General features: G+C 42.1%; 1 protein-coding gene across 1 annotated transcript in view; it reads left to right on the top strand.

Annotated features, from left to right (window-relative positions):
- Window positions 1-26602, top strand: part of Acsm2b (acyl-CoA synthetase medium chain family member 2B) — a 37640-nt gene extending 11038 nt beyond the window's left edge. Inside the window, exons 3-14 of the mRNA XM_032895643.1 lie at window positions 1699-1909; window positions 2137-2344; window positions 4598-4741; window positions 6723-6876; window positions 10634-10713; window positions 10890-11013; window positions 13403-13483; window positions 18941-19042; window positions 21024-21151; window positions 21261-21360; window positions 22272-22391; window positions 25906-26602. Coding sequence (XP_032751534.1) covers window positions 1699-1909; window positions 2137-2344; window positions 4598-4741; window positions 6723-6876; window positions 10634-10713; window positions 10890-11013; window positions 13403-13483; window positions 18941-19042; window positions 21024-21151; window positions 21261-21360; window positions 22272-22391; window positions 25906-25995 — 1542 coding nt within the window. The 3' untranslated portion in view covers window positions 25996-26602. The remainder of the gene's footprint in view (window positions 1-1698; window positions 1910-2136; window positions 2345-4597; window positions 4742-6722; window positions 6877-10633; window positions 10714-10889; window positions 11014-13402; window positions 13484-18940; window positions 19043-21023; window positions 21152-21260; window positions 21361-22271; window positions 22392-25905) is intronic.
- Window positions 26603-27131: the final 529 nt, after the last annotated feature.

Here is a 27131-nt window from a genome sequence, read left to right as displayed (position 1 = left end):
TGAACTGGCTCACCCAGGCTAAGGCAGAGGAAAGGCTGGACTTAACCAGTAAGGGAACCAAACCAGGATACCCAAAGGGAGCTGTGACGGTGATGTTGTTCTGAGGTCCTGGCTCTGTGACATAACCTTAGCTTGGCAATTGTACCCTCCACTCTGTTGAAGACGGAACACAGGTTCAAGGTTGTTCCATAGCTCTTCCTGGGAGGGGTGGTGTTCACCCCAGCCATGTGATGAGAGGCCCAAGAACTGATCTGATTTAAGTCAAGACTGATGAGACAATAAGCCTTTGGGGTGGGGAGGGAGTTACAGGAGTAACCCAGAGGGACGTGTGTCACTGAGAAGCCCTCCTGAGCATGTACTATTGATGTGTTATGCAACTAGCCATTTATGACTTAACTAAAACAGCCTGAACTGGCTCCTTGAAGAGTCACGTGCCTGTGCGTCTTGTAGACTTGTTCAATGTTTGCTTTGTTAGTTTCCTGAGCCCCAGAGCCTCTCCTGTCCTACAAGGGACTGTTTCAATCCAGAGGAAGGAACTGCAGGACAAGGGCAATGCCTAACAACAAAAGTCCCTTTGTCTCTGTGTGTATATATGCACTAATGTGCACACATGTATACATATTTAAAATGTACGAGTGCAAGTGGATGCCAGAGGTCAACCTCACGTGCCCTTCCTCAGATCCATCACTTTGGGTTTTGAGAGGAGGTCCCTCACAGACCAGTGACTCAGTGAGTACACTACACTGGACGTCAAGGCACAGGAATCTGCCGGTCTCCACCTCCCTAGTACCTGAATTACCAGTGTGTGTCACCACAACCTGCTTTTTGGTAATGTGTTCTAGGGAGTGGAATTTGTCCTACAGTTTACATGACAAGGATGTAATCCCACAGACATACATGAGAGGTACACTTTACTCATCTCTTAGGCATTCTCAAGCTAATCCAACTGCCAATCATATCATCTATCACAGTAATATATAATGTGTTTTACTGTTGCTTTTTAAAAACATGCATATTAAAAGTCTCCATTGTGTTAATAGGTCTAACCCACATTTTAAAAAATAACTTGAGGGTTTTCAACACTTTTTAATTGTGTGTGGATGTCCTCAGATTGACAAGCCTACCCCTACACCTGCAATTTTTTCTGTTTGCTGTGTTCCTATCACCAGAATATCTTGACCTGACAGCCCCCAATAATGACATGAAGACCTTTTATTATTAATAAAAGATTAGGCCTTATAGCTTAGGCTTGTTCCCACTAGCTTGTATAGCTTCACCATCTATACTCAGCCACAGTTGCCACATAGTCATTAGATCTCTCACACAGCCCTGGCACCTGTTCCTTCCATCCCCATGTCCAGCTGGAGACATCCCCACCCTGCCCTTGTGTGCTCAGGCCTGATCCTTTCCCAGAATTCCTATCTGCCTGGATGTTCCTCTCCCGCCCGCTCTGGGCCACAGCTCTTTATTGAATCAATCAAGTGATGGAGAAGATGTTTTACAAAACACTAAAACAGGTGATGCTTCATAAAAGCAATACCAAAATCCAGACAGTTGTCAACACAGAGGGTATAGAAATCAACATTTGAATAACACAAAGACAACCTTTAAACATTGCATAAGACGATTATCCTAACAACTGTCCTACATGCTGCATCCCTGTAGGTCTTCTGCTCACCAGGCCTTCTCTCTCTTCAGGCTGGCAAGAGATCTCCAGGTCCAGCCCTATGGTGGATGAATGGCAGTGGAGAAGAACTAAAGTGGAACTTCAGAGAACTGAGTGAAATCAGTAAACAGACGGCCAATGTTCTCACCGGGGCCTGTGGCCTGCAGCGTGGGGACCGTGTGGCAGTAGTGCTTCCTCGAGTCCCAGAGTGGTGGCTGGTGACCCTTGGCTGCATGCGTTCTGGTTAGTAACTGCCCACACAGGCTGGGCACTCTCCCCTGTGGAAGAAATGGAGGGCAGAGAACTACAGCCTCCTCTCCCCAAAGAAACCTCCAGAGAATGTGCTGTCCTTATTCTCCACTGGTCCTCTCACCTGCCCTTCCTGTTGGTCCCATGGCCGTGCACAGCCCTTCTCTGGGGAAGAAGACAATTCTCTTCCTAGCTCTCTTTAAACTGTTTGGCTTCTTCAGGTCTTGTTTTCATGCCTGGAACCACCCAGATGAAATCCACAGACATACTCTACAGGCTGCAATCATCCAAGGCCAGGGCCATTGTGGCTGGGGACGAAGTGGTTCAGGAAGTGGATGCTGTGGCCCCTGACTGCTCTTTTCTGAAAATCAAGTTGCTGGTCTCTGAAAAAAATCGAGAAGGATGGCTAAACTTCAAGGCACTGCTAAAGTGAGTATCTCTTGCCTTAGCCGGGTTTTCACTCAAACTAGAAATCCAAACAAGAAATTGTATAGTTGTGCACAGTATAAACCTAAGGAGACTGAGACAGTGAAGAAAGGAAAGCAAATGCAAGTGTTTGGTATAGACTCACTCCAAAGGTGGGTAGAACTGGGCATTCAGACACCTCCCCCAACGCACAAAGAACACCCCCAAGGATTTTCTAACAAAGGACTGACATTCATTTGCTGATGGTTGGAAAGGCCATTATTACCTCACACTTCTGGACTTTTATATTTGCAGGTCCAGAGTCTCATGCCATAGTAGCATTAAAAAAAAAATCCTCAGACGGTTTGCAACCCCATAGGAAGAACAACATCAACCAACACTGCCCCCACCCACACCCCCAGAGCTCCCAGGGACTAAACCACCAACCGATGAGTACACATGGAGGGACCCATGGCTCCAACTGCATATGTAGCAGAGGATGGCCTTGTCTGGCATCAGTAGGAGGAGAGGCCCTTGGTCCTATGAAGGCTTGTTTCCCCAATGTAGGGGGATGCCAGGGTGTCGAGGGGGGAGTGGATGGGAGGGAGTGGGAGCATCTTCATAGAAGCAGAGGGGAGGGGGGAGGGAGATGGAAGAGGGGGAGAGGGAATAACATTTGAAATGTAAATACATAAAATATCCAATAAAAAATCCCCAGGAGGCTAAGGGCCTAAGGATGTGGCACAGTAGATAAGAGCACTTGCTGTATAAGCAAGAGACCAGATTCAAATCTCCTGCATCCATGTAAAAAGCCAGCATGACTGCCCATGACTGGAACTCTAGCACTGGGAGGTAAACACAGGCAGACCCCAAAAGTTCACAGGTCAATCTAGCCTTACCATAAGCTAAGATTCCAGTTCATTGAGAGATCTTGTCTTAAGGCAATGTTGCAGAGAGCAGAAGCAGGAAACATCTGTGGCATTTGAGTGATCACATGCAGGTATGTGCTTAGCACATACATGAATACACCACACACACACACACACACACACACACACACACACACACAGAGAGAGAGAGAGAGAGAGAGAGAGAGAGACAGAGACAGAGACAGAGACAGAGAGATGCACACATGAATGTACAAACAGACAAATGGCAGAGGCACATAAAATGCATATTACATAAACATACTACAGACTTGTGCCATACAAGTACCCAGATATACATTCACATACTACATACTGAATGGGATTGAAAGGCATCTGGAACTATTCATCACAGCCATAGATCAAATGTGAAGTGAGTCCAACAGTATACGAGACAACCCTCAGAGATGCCTGGTGCACTGACTTTCAGGCTCTCCCCACATTCTGTATCCCTAATTCTGTATTCGTAGGAGACACTTTCCAGAATGGTGGTTCTTCCAGAATTTCATACCAAGGCTGACTAGATAAATGGGTTTCTTGCCATATGTCTGAAATCCATCCATTAGAGACTTAGGAAACATTTAGGGAGAACATAAAGGTTTTTGCCCCCTTTCTTCTGTCATGATCTTTGAAAGAATTTTCATTAAAAAGAGCAATAAAATACCAGCTTTTAGAGATTCAAATTCAATACACTAGAAAGACCGCCTAAAAACCTTGTAAGCTCTTCCAGAGAATAAAAGTAGGTGTCAAGAGATCACTAGCTCTGCTCATCCTGTGGACTTGGGTTTAATTCCCAACATCTATATGGCAGATTAACAACTTTCTGAAACTCCAGTTCCAGAGGATAAAATGCCCTCTTCTGGCCTCCACAGTAAACAGACATGATGTGTATAAATGCAGGCAAAACACCCATATGCATAAAATGTAGATAAATAATTTTTTTTTAAAACCACTTGGAAAACTAACTGTGCCCCCGGTATCATTCTGGGGCCCAACAAAACTGAATTAACATTAAGCCTCTGCTACTTAAGCCCTTGCTTTTTGTTGTTGTTGTTGTAGAGTTACCTTTCTTGCTAAACTCTCTGAGACAGGCTTTCTTGACCCCTTTTCACAGATATGGAAAGTGAGACTCATAGATGTTAAGTAACTTGTACAAACTCACATAGTTAACAAAGTGCTAAGTCTGACTCACTCAGGAATCCATCAGTTTTGTCACTCAAGAGCTTCCCTTTAGAGACGGTCATCTGACTTGCCCTTGTCAGCTTGAGGGCAACTGAGAGAAGATGAGGCACTGCCTCCAGTGTCGTCAGTGTCCAGGCTAGATCTGACGCAGTGACTCTGGTTCCTGTAGGGATGCATCCCCCATTCATCAGTGCGTGGAGACTGGAAGCCAAGAATCAGCTGCCATCTATTTCACTAGCGGGACCAGTGGCCCTCCCAAGATGGCCGAACACTCCCACTGCAGCCTGGGCCTCAAGGCCAAGATGGATGCTGGGTAAGTCGAGCCTTTTCCTTCCATAGATTCATAACAACCGTTCTGAAGTCAGGTCTGATCTTCCCTGGAGACTTCAAGAAAGACAACGGAGAAGTGGGGCTATAAAAGCAAGGCTTCACATACTGGGAACTCTTCAGTGTGGCATTTCTGTTTTAGACAGCACAAGGTCTCAATACTTCTTCCTTGTGTCAAGCCACACTAGTAGGATGAATGGATAGCAATGGGGTACAAAAGTCCTCTTCCAGGATGCTCTCTACCTTGTATTTGGGGTTGTCTGGCAATTTTCTTTAATGGTACTCAGACTCCAGGACATCTTCTTTTTTGCTGGGAACATATTATTTGGAAATCCATTCATGTGAAAAGGATCATTAGAGGAATGAAATGAATTGTGTTATTGGAGTTTCTAGAACATAGGCCGCACAACAGCACTGATTTCATTACTAGGCCACTGTGACCTGTGGAGTCAGAAGGTACAGCGCCAAGGTCTTCATGAGCTAATGACCGAAGATCTTTGTGTTCTTTTCCCATAACTCCTTCCTGCAATGATTTTTGAACAGGACATATATTAATATTAAAAAACTTTTTAAAAGAATAAATGTCCTACCAGGGAGTCAACTATATCAGAAGACAAAATTAGTCTAAATTAGGAGTGAGGAGTCATAAAGTCCTTGTCACACAAGCAATAAGACAGTGGTCTCCAGAATCCACATTTTAAAAAAGTAGTAGTTTGGTTGCCCACATTTGTAATGCTAAATCTTAGAGGTGGTAATTGGTGGTGTCCTGAGACTTCCAGGCTGCCAAGCTTAGCCTAATTTGTAAATTCCAGGGCAGACAGTGAGAGATACTATCTCAAAATTTAAGCTAGAGAGGACCTGAGTACAACACCTGATGTTCATCTCTGGCCTCAACAAACAGACACATATGTACACACAGGAGTGTGTGCCCTCCTCATGAGCACACACATGTGCATAATTGCACACAAAATAAATAATTTAATAGATGAGCCGAAATAAAGTGCAATTTTAAAGGACATGTAATAAATTACTTTTTAAATGAAGACAATACTTTTCACTACCATCATCCCTAATAGGTCCCAATATGCTTAATTTCCTAAAGAGATCAATCATCTTGTGTGTGTGTGTGCTGTGTGTGTGTGTGTGTGTGTGTGTAAATGATTGTGTGTTTTTTCTGTTTATCCTATTACATCTTTGCTTTGACAAGGGGTTGATGCCTCTTATTCTGCCCTGGAGAAAGAAAGGAAACAGGTATTGTCAGTACTGCAGCTGTGTTCAGGCAGTACTTGGAGCAAAGAGAACCAAAGGCCTACTCAACAAGTCTGAAGTTGGCAAGATTATCATGTGTTGACCTGAAGGCTGAGGGCCTGGGCTCACTGGGCAAAGTGCTTTTACAAGTGTAAGAACCTGGGCTCAGATCTCCAGCACCTGCAGAGTGATGCATGTGGTGATGCATTCTGTAATTCCAGCACTGGAGGAACATGGCTAGTAGGAACCCCCTAGAGCCCATTGGCCAGCCAGTCTAGCCAATTAGTGAGTCCCAGATTTAGTGAGAGACCCTGTCTCAAGGAATAAGGTGGAGAGTGATAGACAAGGACACTCGAACACTCCATACATATGTATATCTGCACACTCATATGTACATACATGCATACATGCATGCATACACACACACACACACACACACACACACACACACACACACACACAACGTTTCCTCTGATGTCTTTTGTTAGTAAGCATTTTCTAGGTGATTCTGCTTGCCAGCCAGTGTCCTAGTATTGAAACAAATGTGAGAGTGAAAACCAGTTCTCTGCTAAATTGTTTCTTGTAGGGTAACGGTTTGTACAGCTCTCCCACACTTTCACACACTGCATCCCCACATCTAGCCCTTCCCCGTCACAGCCCCTCAAGTGCCACAGTGTTGATATACACTCATCTCCCTGTGCCTGCTTTCTGTGTTTCAGCTGGACAGGACTGGGACCTTCTGACACAATGTGGACCATCTCAGACACAGGCTGGATATTAAACATTTTAGGGTCATTTCTGGAACCTTGGGTATTGGGAACGTGCATATTTGTCCATCTTTTGCCAAAGTTTGATCCACAAACTGTTCTAAAGGTAAGAGAGGACCATTTGCATTGGTTGGTCAGAGTAAATTCCAGATTGGCACACTCCAGGTTATTGCGGTTAATTTAAGTTCATAAAAATTCTGCTAAACCCCAGCCACATGGATGAGCAGTGGACAGCAGGAAGAAAGATGGAAGCTTGCACCCATCTAACAAAGCTCATTGTCTAGGGAGAAAGATGGATGCATACATTGATGAATGACTTGCATTCAGGAGATGGGACTAGTTGGTAGTTCTCCCAAGAAAGAGGCACTTCTCTTGATGTCATATCTCAGAAAATGAGATGATAGGTAATACCATCTTCCTCACACATATATGTATATATGTGCATCTGTGTGCATGCATGCATGTCTATGCACATGCATGAGTGTGCTTATTCATGTGTGCGTGTGTGTATGTGTGTGTGTGTTTCATATTTCCTTATTTATTTGTGGTATAACACAAGACAATGGTTAAAATGTATGGAATGCCACTATTCTAATGTACAATTGGAAAATCATTTATATGAGTCAGACATTGCCTCTGTCAGCTTAGGCTTCTGCATAGAAAGGCCTCAGACTAGGAGGTTCACATAGCCACAGAGCAGAGAGTGGAGAGGAAGAGAAAGGAGGAGGTGAGAACGGAGTCATTCTTTTTATTTTTTTCCATTTTTCCACTGCATATTTTATTTATCCACACCTCAAATATTATCCCCCTTCCCGGCTCCCTCCAGAAACCCCCCACCCCATTCCCCCCTCCCCTTCCCCCTGCCTCCCTGCTCAGGCATTCCCCCACATTGGGACATTAATCCTTCATAGGACCAAGGGTCTCTCCTCCCACTGATGTCTGGTTGGTTGATATTGTTGTTCTTCCTATGGTGTTGAAAACACCCTCAGCTACCTCAGTTCTTTCTCTAACTTCTCCATTGTGTACCCCATTCTCAGTCCAATGATTGACTGTGAGCATCTACCTCTGTATTTGTCAGTCTCTGGCAAAACCTCTCAGGAGACATCTGTATCAGGCTCCTGACAGCATGCACTGCTTGGCATCCCTAATAGTGATTGGGTTTGGTGACTGCATGTGGGATGGATCCCCAGGTGCAGTCTCTGGGTGGCTTTTCCTTTAGGCCCTGCTTCACACTTTGTCCCCATATTTCCTCATGTGAGTATTTTGTTCCCCCTTCTAAGAAGGACAGAAGCATCCACGCTTTTGTCTTTCTTCTTCTTGAGCTTCATGTGGTCTATAAATTGTATCTTGGATATTCCAAACTTTTGGGCTAATACCCACTTATCAGTGAGTACATACCATGTGTGTTCTTTTGTGTTTGGGTTACCTCACTCAAGATGACATTTTCTAGTTCCATCCATTTGCCTATAAATTTCATGAAGTCATTGTTTTTAATAGCTGAGTAGTACTCAATTGTGTAAATGTACCACATTTTCTGTATCCTTTCCTCTGTTGAAGGTCATCTGGGTTCTTTCCAGCTTCTGGCTATTATAAATAAGGCTGCTATGAACATAGTGGAGCACGTGTCTTTGTTATATACTGGAGCATCTTTTGGGTATATGCTCAGGAGTGGCACAGCTGGGTCCCTGGGTAGTACTATGTCCAATTTTCTGAGAAGCCCCCAGACTGATTTCCAGAGTGGTTGTACCAGTTTGCAATCCCACCAACAATGAAGAGTGTTCCTCTTTCTCCACATCCTCGCCAGCATCTGCTGTCACCTGAGTTTTTGATCTTAGCCATTCCCACTGGTGTGAGGTGAAATCTCAGGGTTGTTTTGATTTGCATTTCCCTGATGACTAAGGATGTTGAACATTTATTTAGATGCTTCTCAGACATTCCATATTCCTCAGTTGAGAATTCTTTGTTTAGCTCTGTACCGCATTTTTAATAGGATTATTTGATTCTTTGAGGTCTAACTTCCCTAACCTGTAGCTGCATTACAGAGCAATCGTGATAAAAAGTGTATGGTACTGGTACAGAGACAGTCAGGTAGATCAATGGAATATAATTGAAGACCCAGAAATGAACCCACATACCTATGGTCACTTGATCTTTGACAAAGGAGCTAAACCATCCAGTGGAAAAGACAGCATTTTCAACAAATGGTGCTGGTTCAACTGGCAGTCAGCATGTAGAAGAATGCAAATCAATCCATTCTTATTGCTGTGTACAAAGCTCAAGTCCAAGTGGATCAAGGTCCTCCACATAAAACCAGATACAGTGTAACTAATAGAAGAAAAAGTGGGGAAGTATCTCAAACACATGGGCACTGGGGAAATTTTCCTGAACAGAACACCAATGGCTTATGCTCTAAGATCAAGAATCAACAAATGGAACCTCATAAAGCTGCAAAGTTTCTGTAAGGCAAAGGACATTGTCAGTAGGACAAAATGGCAACCAACAGATTGGGAAAAGATCTTTACCAATCCTACATCGAATAGAGGGCTAATATATATAAAGAACTCGAAACTCTCATTCTTTTCTTATGGCTACTATTGCTCCATCCAGCATATAAGATGCATGGCTTACGTCAGACTCACATGTAACTATAACCAGATAGCAACCTCAAATATTTCCATAGCTGCAGAAGGTGCCCATGCCTACCCTGGACATGTCCTCACCTCATAAGTTACTAACTCTTTTGACTTCTACCAGCTTAGATTTTACCCTTTCTCTTTTTTTTTCCTTTTTTTGTGAATTCAGGTATAGGATGTATTTCCCTTTGTGTCTGGTTTCTTTCCCTAAGCCAATTTCTTTGTGAGGTTGATCTATATTTTTTCATATATATGAAGTTTTTTTTAATTGCTCTATAGCATTCCATTCTAAGAATATATCTAGAAATGAACCATCATTTCTTTCCCATCATACTACAAATGGGTGTTTGACTTATGTCCAGTTTGGGGAATTTATATGGGAGGATTAAGAGGAGTGGGGGGATTCCTTTTCCTATATAGTCTGAAATAGTCATTGAGAAAATCTACATGCCATAGCTGCTTATTACCACATAGTAACAAACAGTAAGTGTGCTTTCATTTTGGTTGCAGAAATATGACACAGTATAGAGTTGTCTGCTACACATGCAGGATCTGACTGTGTGATGCTTGCATGTTCTTTATTGTTTTTTTCCAGATGTTCGCTTAGATCACTGTTCTGTTCTGGGCAAAACAAGCATGGTTGGGGAGAGAACATTACATAGCACATGGCAAATACTGAATCCTCCAGTTGTTTACAATCTACTCAGTCTTGCAGGGCTCAGGCCCATAAGCAGGATCACAGTACATACTGCATGAGGTCACTGTGGGAACTTCTTGAGGAAGCATTCTGTTCCATGCCTTTCGGGAATTGTCTTTCACCGGGATTTTTCTAGAAATAGCCTATAATAAACCAGGTCCCAGAAGGATAAGGCACTGAGCAAAGGTCACATGATTCATTTGCTGCAGCATCTAGTCTGTTCCCCATGATGGCTGAGGCTCTGGTTGGGTGGAATGGGAGATTATGAGGATGAATCTTAAACTGAGTAGGAAGAGCCAGCCAGGCTTTGACAAAAGTGTTCCACATGAGTCTTGAACCTTTTTCTATCTGTTCATTCCTCTGTTGGGCCTTGGGAATGTGTGAGAATATTGAGACTTTTTACGTGTAAAACAAACACAACAGACAGACAAGGACTTCAGTCGGGATCACTAAAACTTGAGAAGTAGTGACTGACACGGTGAGTTTGGCATTTGGTCTAATGAGCAATGTCTCAGAGAGCTTTCTCTTTACAGGTGCTTTCCAGCTACCCCATCAATACCCTGCTGGGTGCCCCCATCATTTACCGGATGTTGCTACAACAGGATCTTTCCAGGTGATGGACCTGTCAGGGACTGGTAGGATCCTCTAGACCCATCCCTGTACCTATTAAGCTGGACATACTTAGCCTATCTAAAGCCAGGAACATCATCACAGCACCCAGAGCTCAGCGCAAGCCTGGGTAGACTTCGGTTCCAATGAAGCTAAAAGTAAATGAACTCTCTTCTTTAGTTACAAGTTCCCACATCTGCATAGCTGCTTCAGTGGAGGAGAGACCCTCCTCCCAGAGACTCTGGAGAGCTGGAAAGCCAAGACAGGACTGGAAATCCGAGAAATCTATGGCCAGACAGAAACGGTATTTGCTCCCCAAGGAACCATGGGCTTTGTGCACCTGCTAGATTCAGATTCTGTTCGATACTGAGGACATTTAGTGAAGTAGGGTATCACTCTTTTAGTTGAGAAATACTTATTGAGCAACTACAATGGGAACAAAATGATCATGATCTTGATTTCATGGGGATTGCATTCTGGTGGGGAGGAAGACAGAAAATCAAATAATAGATGCCATGGTAGGTGATGAAAAAGGTTATGAAAAAAGGCAAAGAGTAGTCAAGAGCAAGAGGTTTAGTATAGTGAGAATTCTGGAATTTTGGTTTCCTTGGAAGACATAGGAATATGTTTTCATTTTCATCCCAGGTGTGGAGATATGGGGCTGCTTCACAGCAGGTGATTATGATTTGCATCATGCTCTAACAGAGGCATGTTTTGCAAGTTGCAGATAGTTTCTGCAGTTGTGTGAAATTTGGAATTCTGGGAAATTTCCAGATAGTACATAAATGCAAGGACCCCCATAGGTGGGGTTGGTGGTTGGTGGTCATTCAAGGTATGTGTACGTATGGGGTGTTTGTGGTTTTTTTAGTCATGCTCAAAGAAGAAACAAGAAGAAAGAAATTGGATTCAGAGATCTCTATATCTTTCTCCACCCCTCCTCTCTTCTTTTTCTCCTATCTAGTGATGGAATTGAAACTAGAGAGATAGGGATGAGGATAGGAAAAAGAAGAACCCAAAAAATAGCAAAAACCCACCAGAAGAAAAAAGAAATTAGACTCAGCTCTCTCTCTCTCTCTCTCTCTCTCTCTCTCTCTCTCTCTCTCTCTCTCTCCCTCCTCTCTCCTTTCTCACCTATCTAGTGATAGGGGATGAAACTGGGGGATAAAGGGTAGAAAAAAGAAGGACTCACAAAGTAGAAAAGGTCAGCACAGCTTAGTCTGATCTGTATTACAATAACCTAATACCTGAGGCTAGCCGATTTATGAAGAAAACTAGCTGTTGTGGTTCATAGTTTTGAGGCTTGGAAGTCTAAGATTGGAGCCACCACTCAGTCCCATCAGAAAAGTAATTCTTCTTACTGACCTAATGGTTCTTTCTTCAACACCATCACCATGGCAACCAAAACCCAGCTATTCACTCTAACAAAATGATCATGGAAGTCTTCTGTGATGGAGTCATACATTAGCAGAAAACTGACACCCTCATATATGTCACACACGGCCCTCACCTGCTCAAACAGAGGCAAGGGACAGGGACGAGCCAGTACAATCTTACCATCCCTGACGATACATCTTGGAGTTGATGGGCAGCACATATTTGCACCATCTGTGCTACTCCTCAGAATAGCCTAGAGATTCTGTCCCCCAACTCGACTTGCTTCTTTTCAGAGCATCTCTTATTTTTCTCTCCTCCACTCTGCCCTCTCACCTACCTTCTCTGGCTAATGCCTCCCTTGGTAGTGTTCCCCCAGTAGGCTGAAGGCAGTGCTGTCACACTGTGACATAAAGCAGTCAGGAAGAGCTGGAAAACACGAGTGAGGACCATAGTACACAGAGAGCATACACAGCAAGTGTTGCTGTCCGTCCAGACAAGGGCATGTACAGAGGGAGCTTCTCCGTACCAGGTTTCATTTCAGGATTCAGAGAAACTGTCCCTATCATGAATGTAGGCCTCCCAGATTGTAGAGGGTAACTTCATATTTTTAAATAATTACGTGACACGTAAGAACTGAACATAAAATTTTTCCTCCTTTCCCTCTCCTTCATCCTCCTCCTCCCTTCCCTTTTTATTCATTCTCTTACCACCTCATCCTCTTCCTTCTCCTTCCCTTCCTTTTCCTCTTCTTCTTCTTCCTTTCTTCTTCCTCTTCTTCTCCTCCTCCTCCTCCTCCTCCTCCTCTTCTTCTTCTTCTTTCTTCTGCATCTGCATCTGCATCTGCTTCAACTGAGAACCAAGCCAAGAGGCTTTCAAATGTTAAGCAATTATTCTGCCACCAAGTTGTACCCCAAATCTACAGTGTAATATTTCTATATCTATGTGCTACATGTTATGATCACCCAAAGTGTTTAGCCTATCCACTTATTCAAACACTTACCATTCCTCTGTGTTGGGAACATTGCTTCTTCAATTTTGAGATGTGTGATCTGTTACTGTTGGTTTTAGTCACTCTAACTCATTCCACCCATTTAGTTGGATGTGTGGAGAGTGGTTGTTTATTTCTTTTCCCTGGGGAGTAACCAGATTGTCCTCTGAACAAAATGTTTGGTGGCAAAAAGAGGGAGCCAGGGTACAGGAATGGAGAAGACAGGGATTCTAGCAACTGAGGGCAGAGATGAGACCTGCTTCTGAACCTTTCCTTCCCTGACTGTGTGGATCTTCTTGAGGCTTGCTATTCTGTCTGTGTCTCTCCACAGGGAATTACCTGCAGAGTTTCTAGGACAATGAAAGTCAAACCAGGCTACCTGGGAACAGCCATTGTCCCTTATGATGTCCAGGTTTGCTGAGGGTGATGGGGGTGGGTATTAATGCATGGAATTGTACTTGTTAATTATGCTTTTATTGAGTTGAACTGGTATCAGTTATTCCAGCCTAGCTAGGTGAGTGCCACAAATCCCCACTTTCCAACTTAAAACAAAAACAAACAAAACCATCGGATCTAGATAAAATTCTATCAGTCTTTCAAATAAGAACTATAGCCAAAACTTTTAAAAATACAAACAGAAGGAGTACTTTCACATACCTGGGAAACCATAATAACTGTAATACCCAAACCAGGTAATAAATAGAGCTACAGAGAGATATGGCTGATGAACATAAAGGCAAAATTCATTTAAGAAATATCATCCATAATGATCAAGTTGTCTTTAGACACTCAGGCATGGTTCAAATTACCTAAAATGATAAATATAATAAATCAAAGAACTTGACTTAAAGACAAAGATCACATGATTATCTCAATAATGCACAAAAGCCTTTGACAAAATCCAACCCAATTTCATGGTAAAGGTTCTGTAGAGAACAAGACTGGAGGCACAAAACTCAATATAATAAACATTATACATGAGAAAACTATGGCCAAAATCACCCTCAATGAAGAAAAGTTGGAAGAAATTAGATTAAAATCAGGAATGAGACAAGGATATCCACCCTCCCCCATAGAAAGAATCTCTTTTTGTATATGAGTACACTGTAGCTGTCTTCAGACACACCAGAAGAGGGCATCGGATCCCATTACAGATGGTTGTGAGCCACCATGTGGTTGTTGGGATTTGAACTCAAGACCTCTGGAAGAACAGTCGGTGCTCTTAACCACTGTGCCATCTCTCCAGCCCCCAAAAGAATCTCTTATGAATATCATCTGTCAATAAAAAAACACTGATGGTCAATGAGCTGGGGCAGGAAATAGGAGGTGGGACACTGGCAGGGAAAGAGAAGATTCTGGGGAATAGTAAGAGATAAAGAGAGACAAGATGGGAGACAGACCAGCAGGGAGATGCTGAGAAAACTTTAAGGAAGAACAAGGCTAGGACTAAAAGAGAGGCAAGTATCCATATGGTAGACAAAATAGTTAATAGTCAAGTGGGTTAAATAAGTTACAAGCTAGTCTGGGCAAAGTCTATAGCCTAGGCATCTAATAATAACTAATTAGTCTCAGAGTCACTACTGATAGGAACTAAAGGGCCAGAAGGAGAAACACATTTGAAACTGATTTTTACACTTCCCACTCCTTTTCTGTGGAGTACTAGAAGCATAAGCTACAGTAATAAAACAGGAGAATGAAATTAAATAGGAAAAGAAGTCATATTAGCCCTATTTGATATATATATATATATATTCCACAAAATTTCAACAACAAACTTCTAGAAATATTCTACATTTCAGTGGTGTCAGAATCCAAAAATCAACTTACAAAAATCATTAATTTTTCTGTACACCAACAACAAACATACTGAGAAAGAGATATGAGTATAATCCCATCTTATCTAGGAGTAAACCTAACCAAGGAAGTAAAACTTTTCAGTGAAAACTTTAGATTTCTGAAGAAAGAAATTTAGGAAGACACTAGAAAATAAAATGATTTCCCATAAATAGGAATTGGCATAATTAATATTGTAAAAATTATCAGTCTATGAAAATCATTTTATAGATGTGATACGATATCAATTAAAACCTCCAGGGTTACCATACCAAATTTCAGGCTATATTACAGAGATACAGCAGTGAAAAGCATAATCCAGCATAAAAGCAGCTATGGAGGTTAATAGTACAGAAGACCCAAACAAATGCATATAATTGTAGCCAGATTCACTTTGGCAAAGATAACAAAAAGACACACTGAAGGGAAGACAGTGATCATCAACAAATAGTGCTGGGAAAACTGGATATCCACTAGTATAACAATTAAATCAGTCCCAAGGAATCAAATGGATGTTTTTCCATAGGGGTTGAGAATTGTTCTTTCAAAGTCTATAAAAACATTGTGTTGGAATTTTGATGGAGATTGCATTGAATCTATAGATTGCTTTTGGTAAGATGGCCATTTTCACTATGTTAATCCTACCTATCCACAAGCACGAAAGATCTTTCCATCTTCTGATATCTTCTTTGATTTTTTTCTTCAAGGACTTGAAGTTTTTGTCATACATATCTTTGACTTGCTTGGTTAGAGTTACACCAAGATAGGTTATATTATTCATGACTATTATAAAGGGTGTTGTTTCCCTAACTTCTTTCTCTGCCCATTTATCACTTGTATAAAGGACAGCTACTGATTTCTTTGAGTTAATTTTGTATCCAGACACTTTGCTGAAGGTGTTTATAAGCTACTATCATATCATCCATAAATATTAATACTTTAACTTCTTCCTTTCCAATTTGTATCCCTTGATCTCTTTTAGTTGTCTTGTTGTTCTGTCTAGAACTTCAGTTACTGTATTGAATTGTTGTGCCTTCATTTTCATTGAATTCTGGAAAGTATTTCATTTCTTTTTCATTACTTCCTTGACCCAGAGATCCTTAAGTAGAGAGTTGTTCAATTTCCACAAATGTGTAGGCTTTCTGGTGTTTCTTTTGTTGTTGAAGTCCAGCTTTAATAAAAAAAGAAAAAAGAATCAAGTAAATGAAAGAACCAAATATGAAACATAAAATTCTTAAACTACTAGGAAGAAACATCGGCAGTAGCCTATGAGACACAAACACAGGAGAGGGCTTTCTAGGTAAGACATCATTTGCTTAGTAATTAAGGCCAGCAATTGGCAAATAGGACCTCATAAAAGAAATAATCAGCCAAGTGAAGAGGATGCTCACAGAGTAGCAGAGACTCTTTGTCAGCTATACACATGACCAAGGAATAGTACTCAGACTATAAAAACAACTCAAAAAGAAAAAAGAAAAAAATCAAGAGAACAAATGACCCAATTCAAAAACAGTCTTTTGGAATGTACAGAGTTCTCCAAGGAAAAAGTAAAAATGTTAAAAAAAAACAAAGGTATTCATTATCTTTAGCAATTAGAGAAATGTAAAACTAAAGCTTCTATGGGGTATTATTTTGCCCCAGTCAGAATGGTCAAGACCAAGAAAAGAACTAAAACAAATGCCATCAAGGACAGGAGAAAAGGGGAACCCTCACTTATTGTTGGTGGGATTGTGGAATGATGATTCACTGTGGAAATCAATGTGGTGAATTCACAGAAACTTAGAAGTAGTTCAGCCATATGTCCCAGCTATCTCACTCCTTCGCATATGCTCCAAGGATTCAACATCCCATTCCACAGATGTGCGCTCAGCCACATTTATTCCTGCTCTGCTCACAACAGGCAGAAAATGGAAACAATCTAAATACCTTCCAACTGAGGAATAGATAATGAAAACTAATATAAATACATTATGGAATATTATTCATCTGTAAAGAAAAATTAAACCATGAACTTTGCAGGTGAATGGATAGAACATATTATACTGAGTGAGGTAACCCAGACAAACAAACACTGTGACTACTCACTTATTTCAAGATCCTAGTTCCAAACCTTTAGGATTGAGTACATACCATGGAGTAATCACAGAAACAAGGAAGGTAGAAAGACATCATGGGGAAAATGGGGTAGATGAAATGAGAGAGAGAGAGAGAGAGAGAGAGAGAGAGAGAGAGAGAGAGAGAGAGAGAGAGAGGAGAGGAGAGGAGAGGAGAGGAGAGGAGAGGAGAGGAGAGAGACCACTACAGAGATTCACAGGTTATCCAAATGCAGAGGACAACTGGCAGTGGGGTAACCAATCCCAATTGTTACGTTTATTGAAACCTCCACATTTAAGTCTGGGGAAACATCGTGGAAGAAGGGTCAGGAAAACTATAAAACCCAGGAGACCAGGATTCACCCTGTGAGGTAGTATCTTCTAGAGGTGACAGAAGGAGTTGTACCCACGAAATCTTAACAATATAGTCACTAAGAGAATGTCTGCATAATGACCTTACTCAACATAAATGGGGGAGATTTCACAAGGTTCCACATCTATGTGAAGAATTAGAAGTAATCAGTGGCTACAAGACTGAGTGGTTTTCTCCAGGGACAAGCCCTCTAGTTGCTTATCCAATCCCCCAAATTTAACCCTAAGCACAAACATATTTGAGTAACACTAAATGGTTTCAGCATGGTGTGTTTGTGCATGTGTGTGTGTGTTGTATGTATATATGTGTATATTTATGTTGTATGTAGTATGTATGCATGTATGTATGTATGTATGTATGTATGTATGTATGTATGCAACAGTAGTTAAAGAAGAAAAGGGCATGATTTGAGAGGAATAAAGAGGAAGAGATAAAAAATTGGGGAGGGGGATGGGAATAACAAAATTTAGTGTATGAAATTCTCAAAATAACAAATTTGAACTTAAAAAAATACTGATACATTAAAATACTATTTTAAATGGGGGGAGGGCAGTGTAATGACTTGATGCATAAGAGTTTAGTTCTCTGAGACTCACATGGTACAAGGAAAGCTCAAACTCCAACCTACATGCACATGCACATACACAAAATAAATGAATGAATGTAAAGGAAGAAAGTAGGAAGAAAGGGAGGGAAAGAAGCAAGGGAGGGAGAAAAATGGGAGCCATTTTGCTTATCTAACAAATTGCTTGGATAATTACCGAATTAAACATGATTAAACATAAAGAAAAATAGAAGTGATTTGGCATGACGTTTTGTAACTTGGGCTTAAAATTTAACAACTAGGCACCATTTCACTGTGTCAGCAGGTGCCAGTTGTAACACGATCCCATTCATTGACGTATGATAAGACAGTGTAGCTCTACCACTCTCTGAATGTTTGTCAATGGATGTTGCTTTGTTTTTATTAGATTGTAGTGACTGTATTATAATGAAAGTTTTTTCTCTTTTTATTGATTTGGGCTGCATTCTAAGAACTGGTATTTATGTTTATGTGTCTGTGAAAACATATAGAATTCTGTTGATCAGAAGTATGATGGCTTATGTCTAATTCATGTGTGATGATCTGTCATTCACTATGGTAATGTCTTAATTATGACAACTGAATGGAAATGTCTTTTAGGATCCTGCTTTGTTCACTATTAGTGTTTCTGTTTTACAGCGGTCAGTGTCTAAGCATAATGCCTCATAGCTGAATGCCAGTGGTTCAGGTAGCAGAACAACATTTGAAGTTTAGTCTCTAGGTCTACAAGTGAGGAGGCTTGCAATGATAATGGGAGGCACATGTTGCTCCTGAACTCTTAGAGCCTGGTCCAGCATACTGATAAGCTTTACTGGCACAAAGCCTGGCAGGTGGACGAGGAATCCAAGATTAAGCCTCTTGGCTTCTCCTGACTTTGGGTACCTGTCAAGAACAAAATGATCATACTAGGCCAACTCTGATGTCACAACACTGTTTGTGCTAGCTCCTCTTCTGTGAGTCATCTATCCAATCTTCCCCTTCCTTCAGGTCATAGATGAGCAAGGCAATGTCCTGCCCCCTGGCAAGGAAGGAGACATGGCTCTCAGGGTGAAGCCCATCAGGCCTATAGGCATGTTCTCTGGATATGTGGTAAGGACCTAAGCTCTCCCTCTGTTCTCTGCAATGATGAGATAGACCACATAGAACAAGGGTGCCTAATGTTATGAACACCCCTAAGAGGTATTGGTGAGATTCACAGAGTTACCAGAGTTCAAGAATGGGTGCTTTTCCATAATTATACCTAATTCTGTGTAAGCCAGCAATAATATAAAATTAGAATGACAAAAAACAAACAAACAAAATGGGTATTTTGTACACAGAGAAGATAGATCATTCCCTCTTGCCATCCTAAGAAATCTCACAGTTCCCTATGAGCCTTGGCAGCAACAAACCTTCCTACATCATACCAGCGTTCTTATTGTGCTGAGCTACACACAGCAGCATTCTCCCTGCTCTCTCCACAAAGCATGGACCTGGGCCTTATGGTATTGTGGAGCTTTGGAGACATGCTGGGTACTCCCCAGAGAGAATCACAATAGTACCGATAGCATCCAGCATCTAGACATCTGGAAGACCCTCACAAATAACACATGGGTAGGGCCAGCTCTCTCACCAGGAAGTGATGGTAAAGTCAGAGATTATGAGCACAGTCAAATCTACAACTGTTGGAAATGGGTAAGGGACAACATCAACTACACACTATTAAATGTGTAGCAAAAGCTTGTACCCAAAATAGTAAATAAGCAAGTCTAATGATAATGTTCTTCCTATCATTTATTACAGCAGTTCCCAACATTTCGGTAGCAAAATTACAGTTGTGAAGTAGCAACAAAAATAATTTTATAATTGGGGATCAGCACCACATGGGAACTATAGGAGGAACATGAGAGCTGCAACATTAGGAAGGTGGAAAACCATTGGTTTGTTGAATATATACTATGAGGCAAGCATTGTCGTAAGACTCCTAATACGCCTTAGACATATTTAATGCCCCTAGACATGTAAATATTTTAGAGCCAACTTGCTTAAGTTCAAATGCTACTCCAGTATTTGCTGGACTATCAGGAGCAAGTTATTCATATCCCTGTCTCACTTCCTCTTTGGTGAATTGGGATCAGGTTGTATCAATACGGAATATAATGACAATGGCAATTACAAAGCCATTGTTATTTCACTATATATAAGTATGCTAAATAAAGTAACCATGACAGATCCAAATTATCACTCCCACTATACAGAGGAAACTGGGGCATGCGGGACATGGCTACATTACATTCTTTTCCAAACACTGCATGTACACTTTCCCCCATGTGGTCCCAGTTGCTAGCAGGGGAGCTAGGATATGGGGGTCCCCATCAAACACACAAGGAAACTGATACAGTGATGTTGGCAGATATGTTTAGGGCCAGCAGAATCTAATCTGCACGGTGACTACAAAATCTGAGCCAGTGACCAAGAAATTTGCTCCCAGTTCTACAACCTGGAATATTGGTTTGGCTTCAGACAAGCCCCTAACCTTGCATCTCAACTTAAAACCCATGCTCCCATACCTGAGTAAGATATAAAAATGTCCAGACAGTCAGTAGCCCTCAAGCATCCTTACCACTTATATGCCAGAGGCTCAGTTAAATAGAGGGGCCCAGCCATTGTGGAAATATGAACATCGGGTGAGGCTTTGGAATTCTGCTGGCTGTCTCTCGACCTTTCCAGTACAATGGAAGATCAGTGGGGAAATGCCAAATGGATTCAATAACCTTGTGTGGTGTTGTAGATGAAGAGAGATTAAATTGTCTGTGGAAGGGAAAACGGAACCTGGAGGGGGAACAGTGAATATGTTAATATCATCTGTAAGATTGTGATTTAGGGTAGTAGGTGAGAGACTCTTAGTATAATGACTGAAATAAATGGAGAGAAGATCCAGGTTGGCTGGGAAATCCAAGATTGGTAGATTTGTGTTAGCTCCACCATACAGTGTACTTGGGTGGTGAACTAAAGTAACTATTTATAGAAGCTCTGGGGCGGGGACTTAGACTTTGCAGACACAGTAGCTCTCTGTTTCTGTGCTCACTAGGACAATCCCAAGAAGACACAGGCTAATATTCGAGGAGACTTTTGGCTTCTGGGAGACCGGGGAATCAAGGATACAGAAGGGTATTTCCACTTCATGGGACGGACAGACGATATCATTAATTCCAGTGGGTGAGCACAGTTTCTGGACAAGAATGGGTATTCTAGGTTTTTTGTTCCACCTTGTTCTCAGTCCTAGAGGCTGGGTGTCCCATCTTCCCTGAAAGACATACTTTTGCAGGTACCGAATTGGACCTTCGGAGGTGGAGAATGCACTGATGGAACATCCTGCCGTGGTTGAAACAGCTGTGATCAGCAGCCCAGACCCTATCAGAAGAGAGGTGACAGAGCAGTTGTCAAACATGAGAACAGTATTATAAGGTGGTTAAGAACACAGACGCACAGGCTTGGTAGCTTGGGTTCACATAGTGGCCGTACGGCCAATTATCTATATGGAAGCACCAAACTGCTTGATCACTATTTCCTTCAATTTGCCCATTTGTGAGGTGAGGGACTGTTGTGAGTTTTAACTGTGCTGTATATTTGCAGGATGCTAGGGACAAGTCTCAGCAATACCTGGAAGAATCTGTCTCTTAACAAAAGAGTAAAAGAAGAGGGATTTGGTCTAGAAGATGTAGCCCTTGAGCCATGCAATGAATAAGGAAAGCACCAGGGTTGCAAGATTGTACAGAGCTTAGGATGTATGTGAAGAGGGCTTAAGGCAGACCCATGGGTCTGTGTACCAGTGCACTTCTTCATAGCACAGGCTTGGTGATGTCACATGGCTGGCAGATACAGACATGTGGCATGTAAGATAACAAGAGCCACTGGGAGAGCAAAAGAGAGCCTTTGACCAAGCTGAGTTATAGGTGGTTTTATTTCCCTTCCTGTGAATTACATATGAAAGTTTTATCTCATCCTACAGATGAATACATTTTTGAAGAGATTAAACAAACCATTTAAAGTTAGAGTCCCCAGTCTTGGTTTTCCTCCCAGCAATCTTTACTGCACCTAGTGTATGAGGATAAGAGCCTGGGATCTCTTATCCTCGATTCTCATTCAAACAAATAAGTCACTTGAGAACACGTTGGAATGTTGGCTGTTCTTATCTACTTCCCATGTTTTCCTTTCCTTTGCTTCTGCTATTTGGATGAATGCAGGCATTTAGTTGCAGTAGCCATGGTGGGTATCTTGATGTTGATTTTGCTTTATCTCAAGAGAAGATTCCTCTTGGTTTCCATTCTTGCTGTAGGTGGTGAAGGCATTTGTGGTTCTAGCCCCTGAGTTCCTGTCCCATGACCAAGACCAGCTCACCAAGGTTCTTCAGGAACACGTGAAGTCAGTGACAGCACCCTACAAGTATCCCAGGAAGGTAAGGGTGTCACCACCCATGTCCCCTGTGCTTTGCAGAAGAGCATCTGTTTTATTTCTCTTCTTTGGCATGAGGACAAGGCCTCTAATTTACATTTCCTCCCTGCACTGACCAAAATCTCTCCAAAGACAATTCTACAACTATCTTGGTGCATGAAAAATGGCCCCAGCCTTTAACTTATTCTGAATTAAAAGCCAAATTATTTAATGGAAGTTCCAGTAATTTCTGACCTCTACTTCCAGGCTGTACAGTAGGACTTTGCAAAAATATTCAGAACTATACAGAGTTCAGTTGCAATGATAGAAATATAAATCGAAATTTGCTGCTTGCGTAACTGACAAGTCCATGAGTTGGCACAACCTTCTTCATAGTTTCAGGCATGTGTATGATGTGGTTAGAGATTTCTGTTTCATTTTTCCACTTTCCTTCTTCTGTATTGGCTTCATTTGTTGAAACATTCTCCCTCTGAGCTGCCACCCACTCCAAATATATATTCATAGCAATTTAGCAAACCGCAGTGTTTGCTAAACTGTATGCATATCCCCCGAGACCAGTGATGACATTGGAATTGCTTCTTGCTGGGTTAAGTATCCACTATTAAATCATTCTATGCAACCAAGACAGTGGGGTGTCTTAATTGATCAGTTCTGAGTCATGTGGTCATCCCTGCAGAGAGTACAGAATGGATGGGAGAAAGTTCTTCCCTACACCCAGAATGTGGTCTAAGTGAGGAATGAGAAGCTCTTCTGGAGAAATGGAAATGCCCTTAGTAGAAATGACAGAATGTAATGACTGCAGAGACTACCAGTGGCTTTCACTTTGGGGACCAAGGCAAGTGCACTGCCAAGGCAGGAAGACCATGTCTACTCAGCTTCTCATCCCTGCCTCAGAAACACTTGAAGAAGGAAGTAGATATTTTTGGTTCATGGTTTCAGAAGTTGTGATCCCTGGTCAACTGACCCCTTTAGTTTTAGACATGTGACAAGGTAGAAATGTCATGGTGGAAGGACATAATAGAGAGAAGCTGTTGACCTCTACCTCAACTAGTCAAGAAACAGCAATAAAGGAAGAGACTAGGGACAAGATACCCCTGGAAAGAATGCCCACTTCCAAAGAGCCCACTGCCTTCTAACAATACCACCAGGTTCTAAACTCACAAGGGGATTAAACCATTGATGAAGATAGTGATCCAATCACACCTTCAGAGACCCTCCCCTGAACACTGCATTAGCCTTTAACACATGGGTTTTTGTGGGCACTTCTTGTCCAAACTATAGCAAACCTAGTTGTTGGATTCTGTACAAAATAAGAGTTTGTACCAGAGAATAGGGAGAAACAAACTTTGAGGCTGGGGTGAAAGTGAGAAAAACCATGTTAAACTTAGAGCCAATTCAGTTCTTAGTTATCTGGGGTGCCCCCGTGTCTTAGTACAGGCTAATTGTCATAGGTAGTCACCCTGAGAGTAGACCCTAGAGACTGATATTCATATCCAGGGGGGTTAAAGAAGTTCTGATGTGCATCTCTGGAGAAAGGAAGAATGACAAGAGATGAAGAGGGAACATGGAACAGAGAGAACATAGGCTGGGTTTTGGTCTCAGTAGGAACCTAGATAGACCATGGGAAGATCTGAAGACAGTCCAGAACTTTCCTGAGTCCAAGTGACGAGAGGAAAGGGCCATTATAGCCTCGTGTAGAACAGGCATGAAATCATGTTGCTGTGGGGAGGGACATGACCCTGGCAAGACAGTAATCCTTAGCCAAGACAATCTAGAAAGGGGTTGGTATGGGTCTATATCCTCCCTTCCTGCAGAGCAATTCAACTAAATAGCAAAGTCCACAACCAGACTTTCATTCTCAAATGAAAGGAGTGCAGTGCAACACATTCTTAGGAGCATGGGTAAAAACCAACTTCTGCTAATTACCTAATACTCTCTGTGCTCCTGGGTTTCCTCATCTGTAAAGTGGGATGGAGGATATTGATGTTCCCTTCTGTATGTGAAGGATACAGTAACAAAACCACTGACATGGCCGCTCCATGATTAATCGGGGAGGCTTTTACTTGTAGATAACAGAGAAGAGAATAGCAAGAGGCATCTGGGGTAGAATGCCATTGGCTACCTCTCTGGGACAGAGAGAGGAACAGAGAGAAGAGAACAGGAGGAGTAGACTGAGCATTGCTAGGGCTATGGAAGCAAAGAAGATAGCAAAATTGGTAGAAGAGTCCTGTCAATTATAAGGGGTTATAGTGCAGCAGGAGAAGGGTAAGTTATCTGGGACAGCCTGGCTTGAGAACTCTGATCTGTTGGAGGCTTGTTTGATTTAATAGAGAACTAGATGTCCTCTCTGGAGCCTGGGGAGCAGGGATGTGGAGGTGGAGTGAGGTAAATAAAAGCATCAGGTATTTAGAGCATGGCTGGAACATAGTAAATATTTAATGAGTGTTTAAAAGAAGTTAAATGAGGATAGAAACACCTCAGCCGACAAGAGCACTAGCTTCCCCTCCAGGAGATCTTAATTGCATTCCCCAGATCCACAAGGCAGTTAACCATCTGTAACTCTAGTTCCAAGGAGATCCAATGCCCTTTTCCTGTGCCTGCTGGTACTGCATTGCACATGGTAGACATAAATGCAGGCCTACAACACACCCATATGCCTACAATAAAAATAAATGTATTTTTTAATTTTTTAAAAAGAAGCAAGACATGCAGCCATTCCAGATGTGATGGGTTTTGAATTGCAACTGGACATTTCTAAGATCAAGTGAGGGGGCCCAGTCATGCCATATACATATTGAGTGCATCACTCAAATATTGGCCCTGGTCTTTCCTCTAGAATCCCCAAGGCAACAGGTTCTTTTCCCTTGCAGTGCCCTTCCTACAACCATGCCCAACTCCTCTTCCTCTTTTTTTGTTAACCATAAGCAGAGTTGTTTTCTTCTTATCAACAAACTGAGCTCTTCCTTGTGGCTTCCTTCCACTCCTCAAGTGTGCTCAGAAACTAAATAAATGGTAAACGCTTTAGAGCAGTTGGTCTTCATAGTTATTCAGCAAAGATCACATTTGAACTGCTAAGGCACTTGGAAGGGACGATACTATTGCTCTTTCTCCAAAAGAACATAAAGACATTACTATCCTTTATCATACTTAATGATTAAGCTGTGTCTCAAAAAAAGGCAAGGGTCCTTCCTCAGTTGGCTAGAGTGGGAACCGGAGCCTACAGTTTTATGTAGGAGCTCAGGTGTCTGCCTCTGGGCCACATTATGTTCATTTTTCATGACTATGTGTAAAAGCCAGTGTTCTCCACCTTCCTGTCATGTTCTAGCCAACTTCTTCCTGCCCTGGTTTCTTGTAAGGGTTCTTAATACAAAAAGAGACAATCTAGAACATCCGCATCCTCTATCCTCCATCCTCATTCACCTGGACCCTCCAGCCTTAAGTGCTCACAGCAGCTTCTCTTAAAACTCCAATGCCACTGTTGTCACCAATGACCTATGTCAATCTGATTTTCACAACAGGTGGAGTTTGTCTTAGACCTGCCCAAGACCGTCACAGGAAAAATTGAGCGAGCAAAACTTCGAGCCAAGGAATGGAAAACATCAAGATAAGCCCAGACCCAGTGAGACTCCCAAGGCTCTTGCTCTGTCTTTCCCAATCCTTTTCTTATGACTCCTTAGTCTTCCTATAGCAATATGAAATTATTCATGTAGAGGCATGTATGTGATTTAGGTCTTTGCTTGGTTATTGACACAGAACAATGACACGTTTCATGCTAAAAGAAGAAAGAAAGAGGGAATAAGAGGTTTGAAGTCAGAAAAGGCTAAAACAGCAAGGGAAAGAAATTGCCAATTCAAGTGGTCAGGAAGGGGTAGAGAGAAGGGGAAAGCAGAATGAGGAGAGAGAGAGATGAGAAGGAACTGGAGAGAAATAGAAAAAGAGGGTTGTGTAGAAGGACACTAGTGTCTTCGCCAAGTTGTGTCAATTCTTAGGGACATCAGGTCCAAAGGAGAAGGAAATACCACTTACAGAGCATGCCCAAGGCACTGTTCTACACTTGTCATGAGTCCTACACAGGTCATGAGCCATCTTACTTCATCTGCGTGACATCTGCAGGCTCATCTTCTGCGCCCCAAAACGCACCACTTCCTGTAGCTCACATTTTTTGTTCTAGCTTTATTTCCTTGAATTAATAATAAAATTACTTCAAAATCAAAACTCTGAAGGCACTCTTTGGGCAAAACAGGAAGGGGATGTCTGTAGCAGCTTATGACCCAGGGATCCCTTAGAGGGCTGATGAATGATGCTGTTGATGATAAACCACAGGCTTAGCTATCAGGACAACCTGATCATCCCATCTACGGGTCAAAGAGAGCTGCTGAGGGGGTGGAGCCTTGCCTGTAACCTAGAGACAAAGAGTTAGTGAACCTTCTTAATAGAACTGGGCAATCAGGAAATGAAAGCAAAGGTTCTCTAGAGTTGGTGCATCTTCTTGGAGAACACTCAGTGACAGTAACAGAGCACTGCTTACCAAACACTTGCCAGGAGCCAGTGACTCTCATTCTGACTTCAGCCATTGTCCTCAGTTTTACAGAGGAGGAAGCCAGAGATCAGGTGATAATGCACAGTCACACAATAGACAAGTCACGGAGACAGGGTCTGTCTGTCCAACACCTGTGTTTGAGCAGCCTCCCTTGCCTCATCAGTATGTTTACTTTGGCTACTACAGTCTGTTCTTCAGGCAAAA

Source organism: Rattus rattus, chromosome 2 (genome assembly GCF_011064425.1).
Source record: "Rattus rattus isolate New Zealand chromosome 2, Rrattus_CSIRO_v1, whole genome shotgun sequence".
NCBI classification, from domain to species: Eukaryota; Metazoa; Chordata; class Mammalia; order Rodentia; family Muridae; genus Rattus; species Rattus rattus.
The sequence above is the reverse complement of the archived record's forward strand: the minus strand, read 5'-3'. Positions and strand labels throughout refer to the sequence as shown.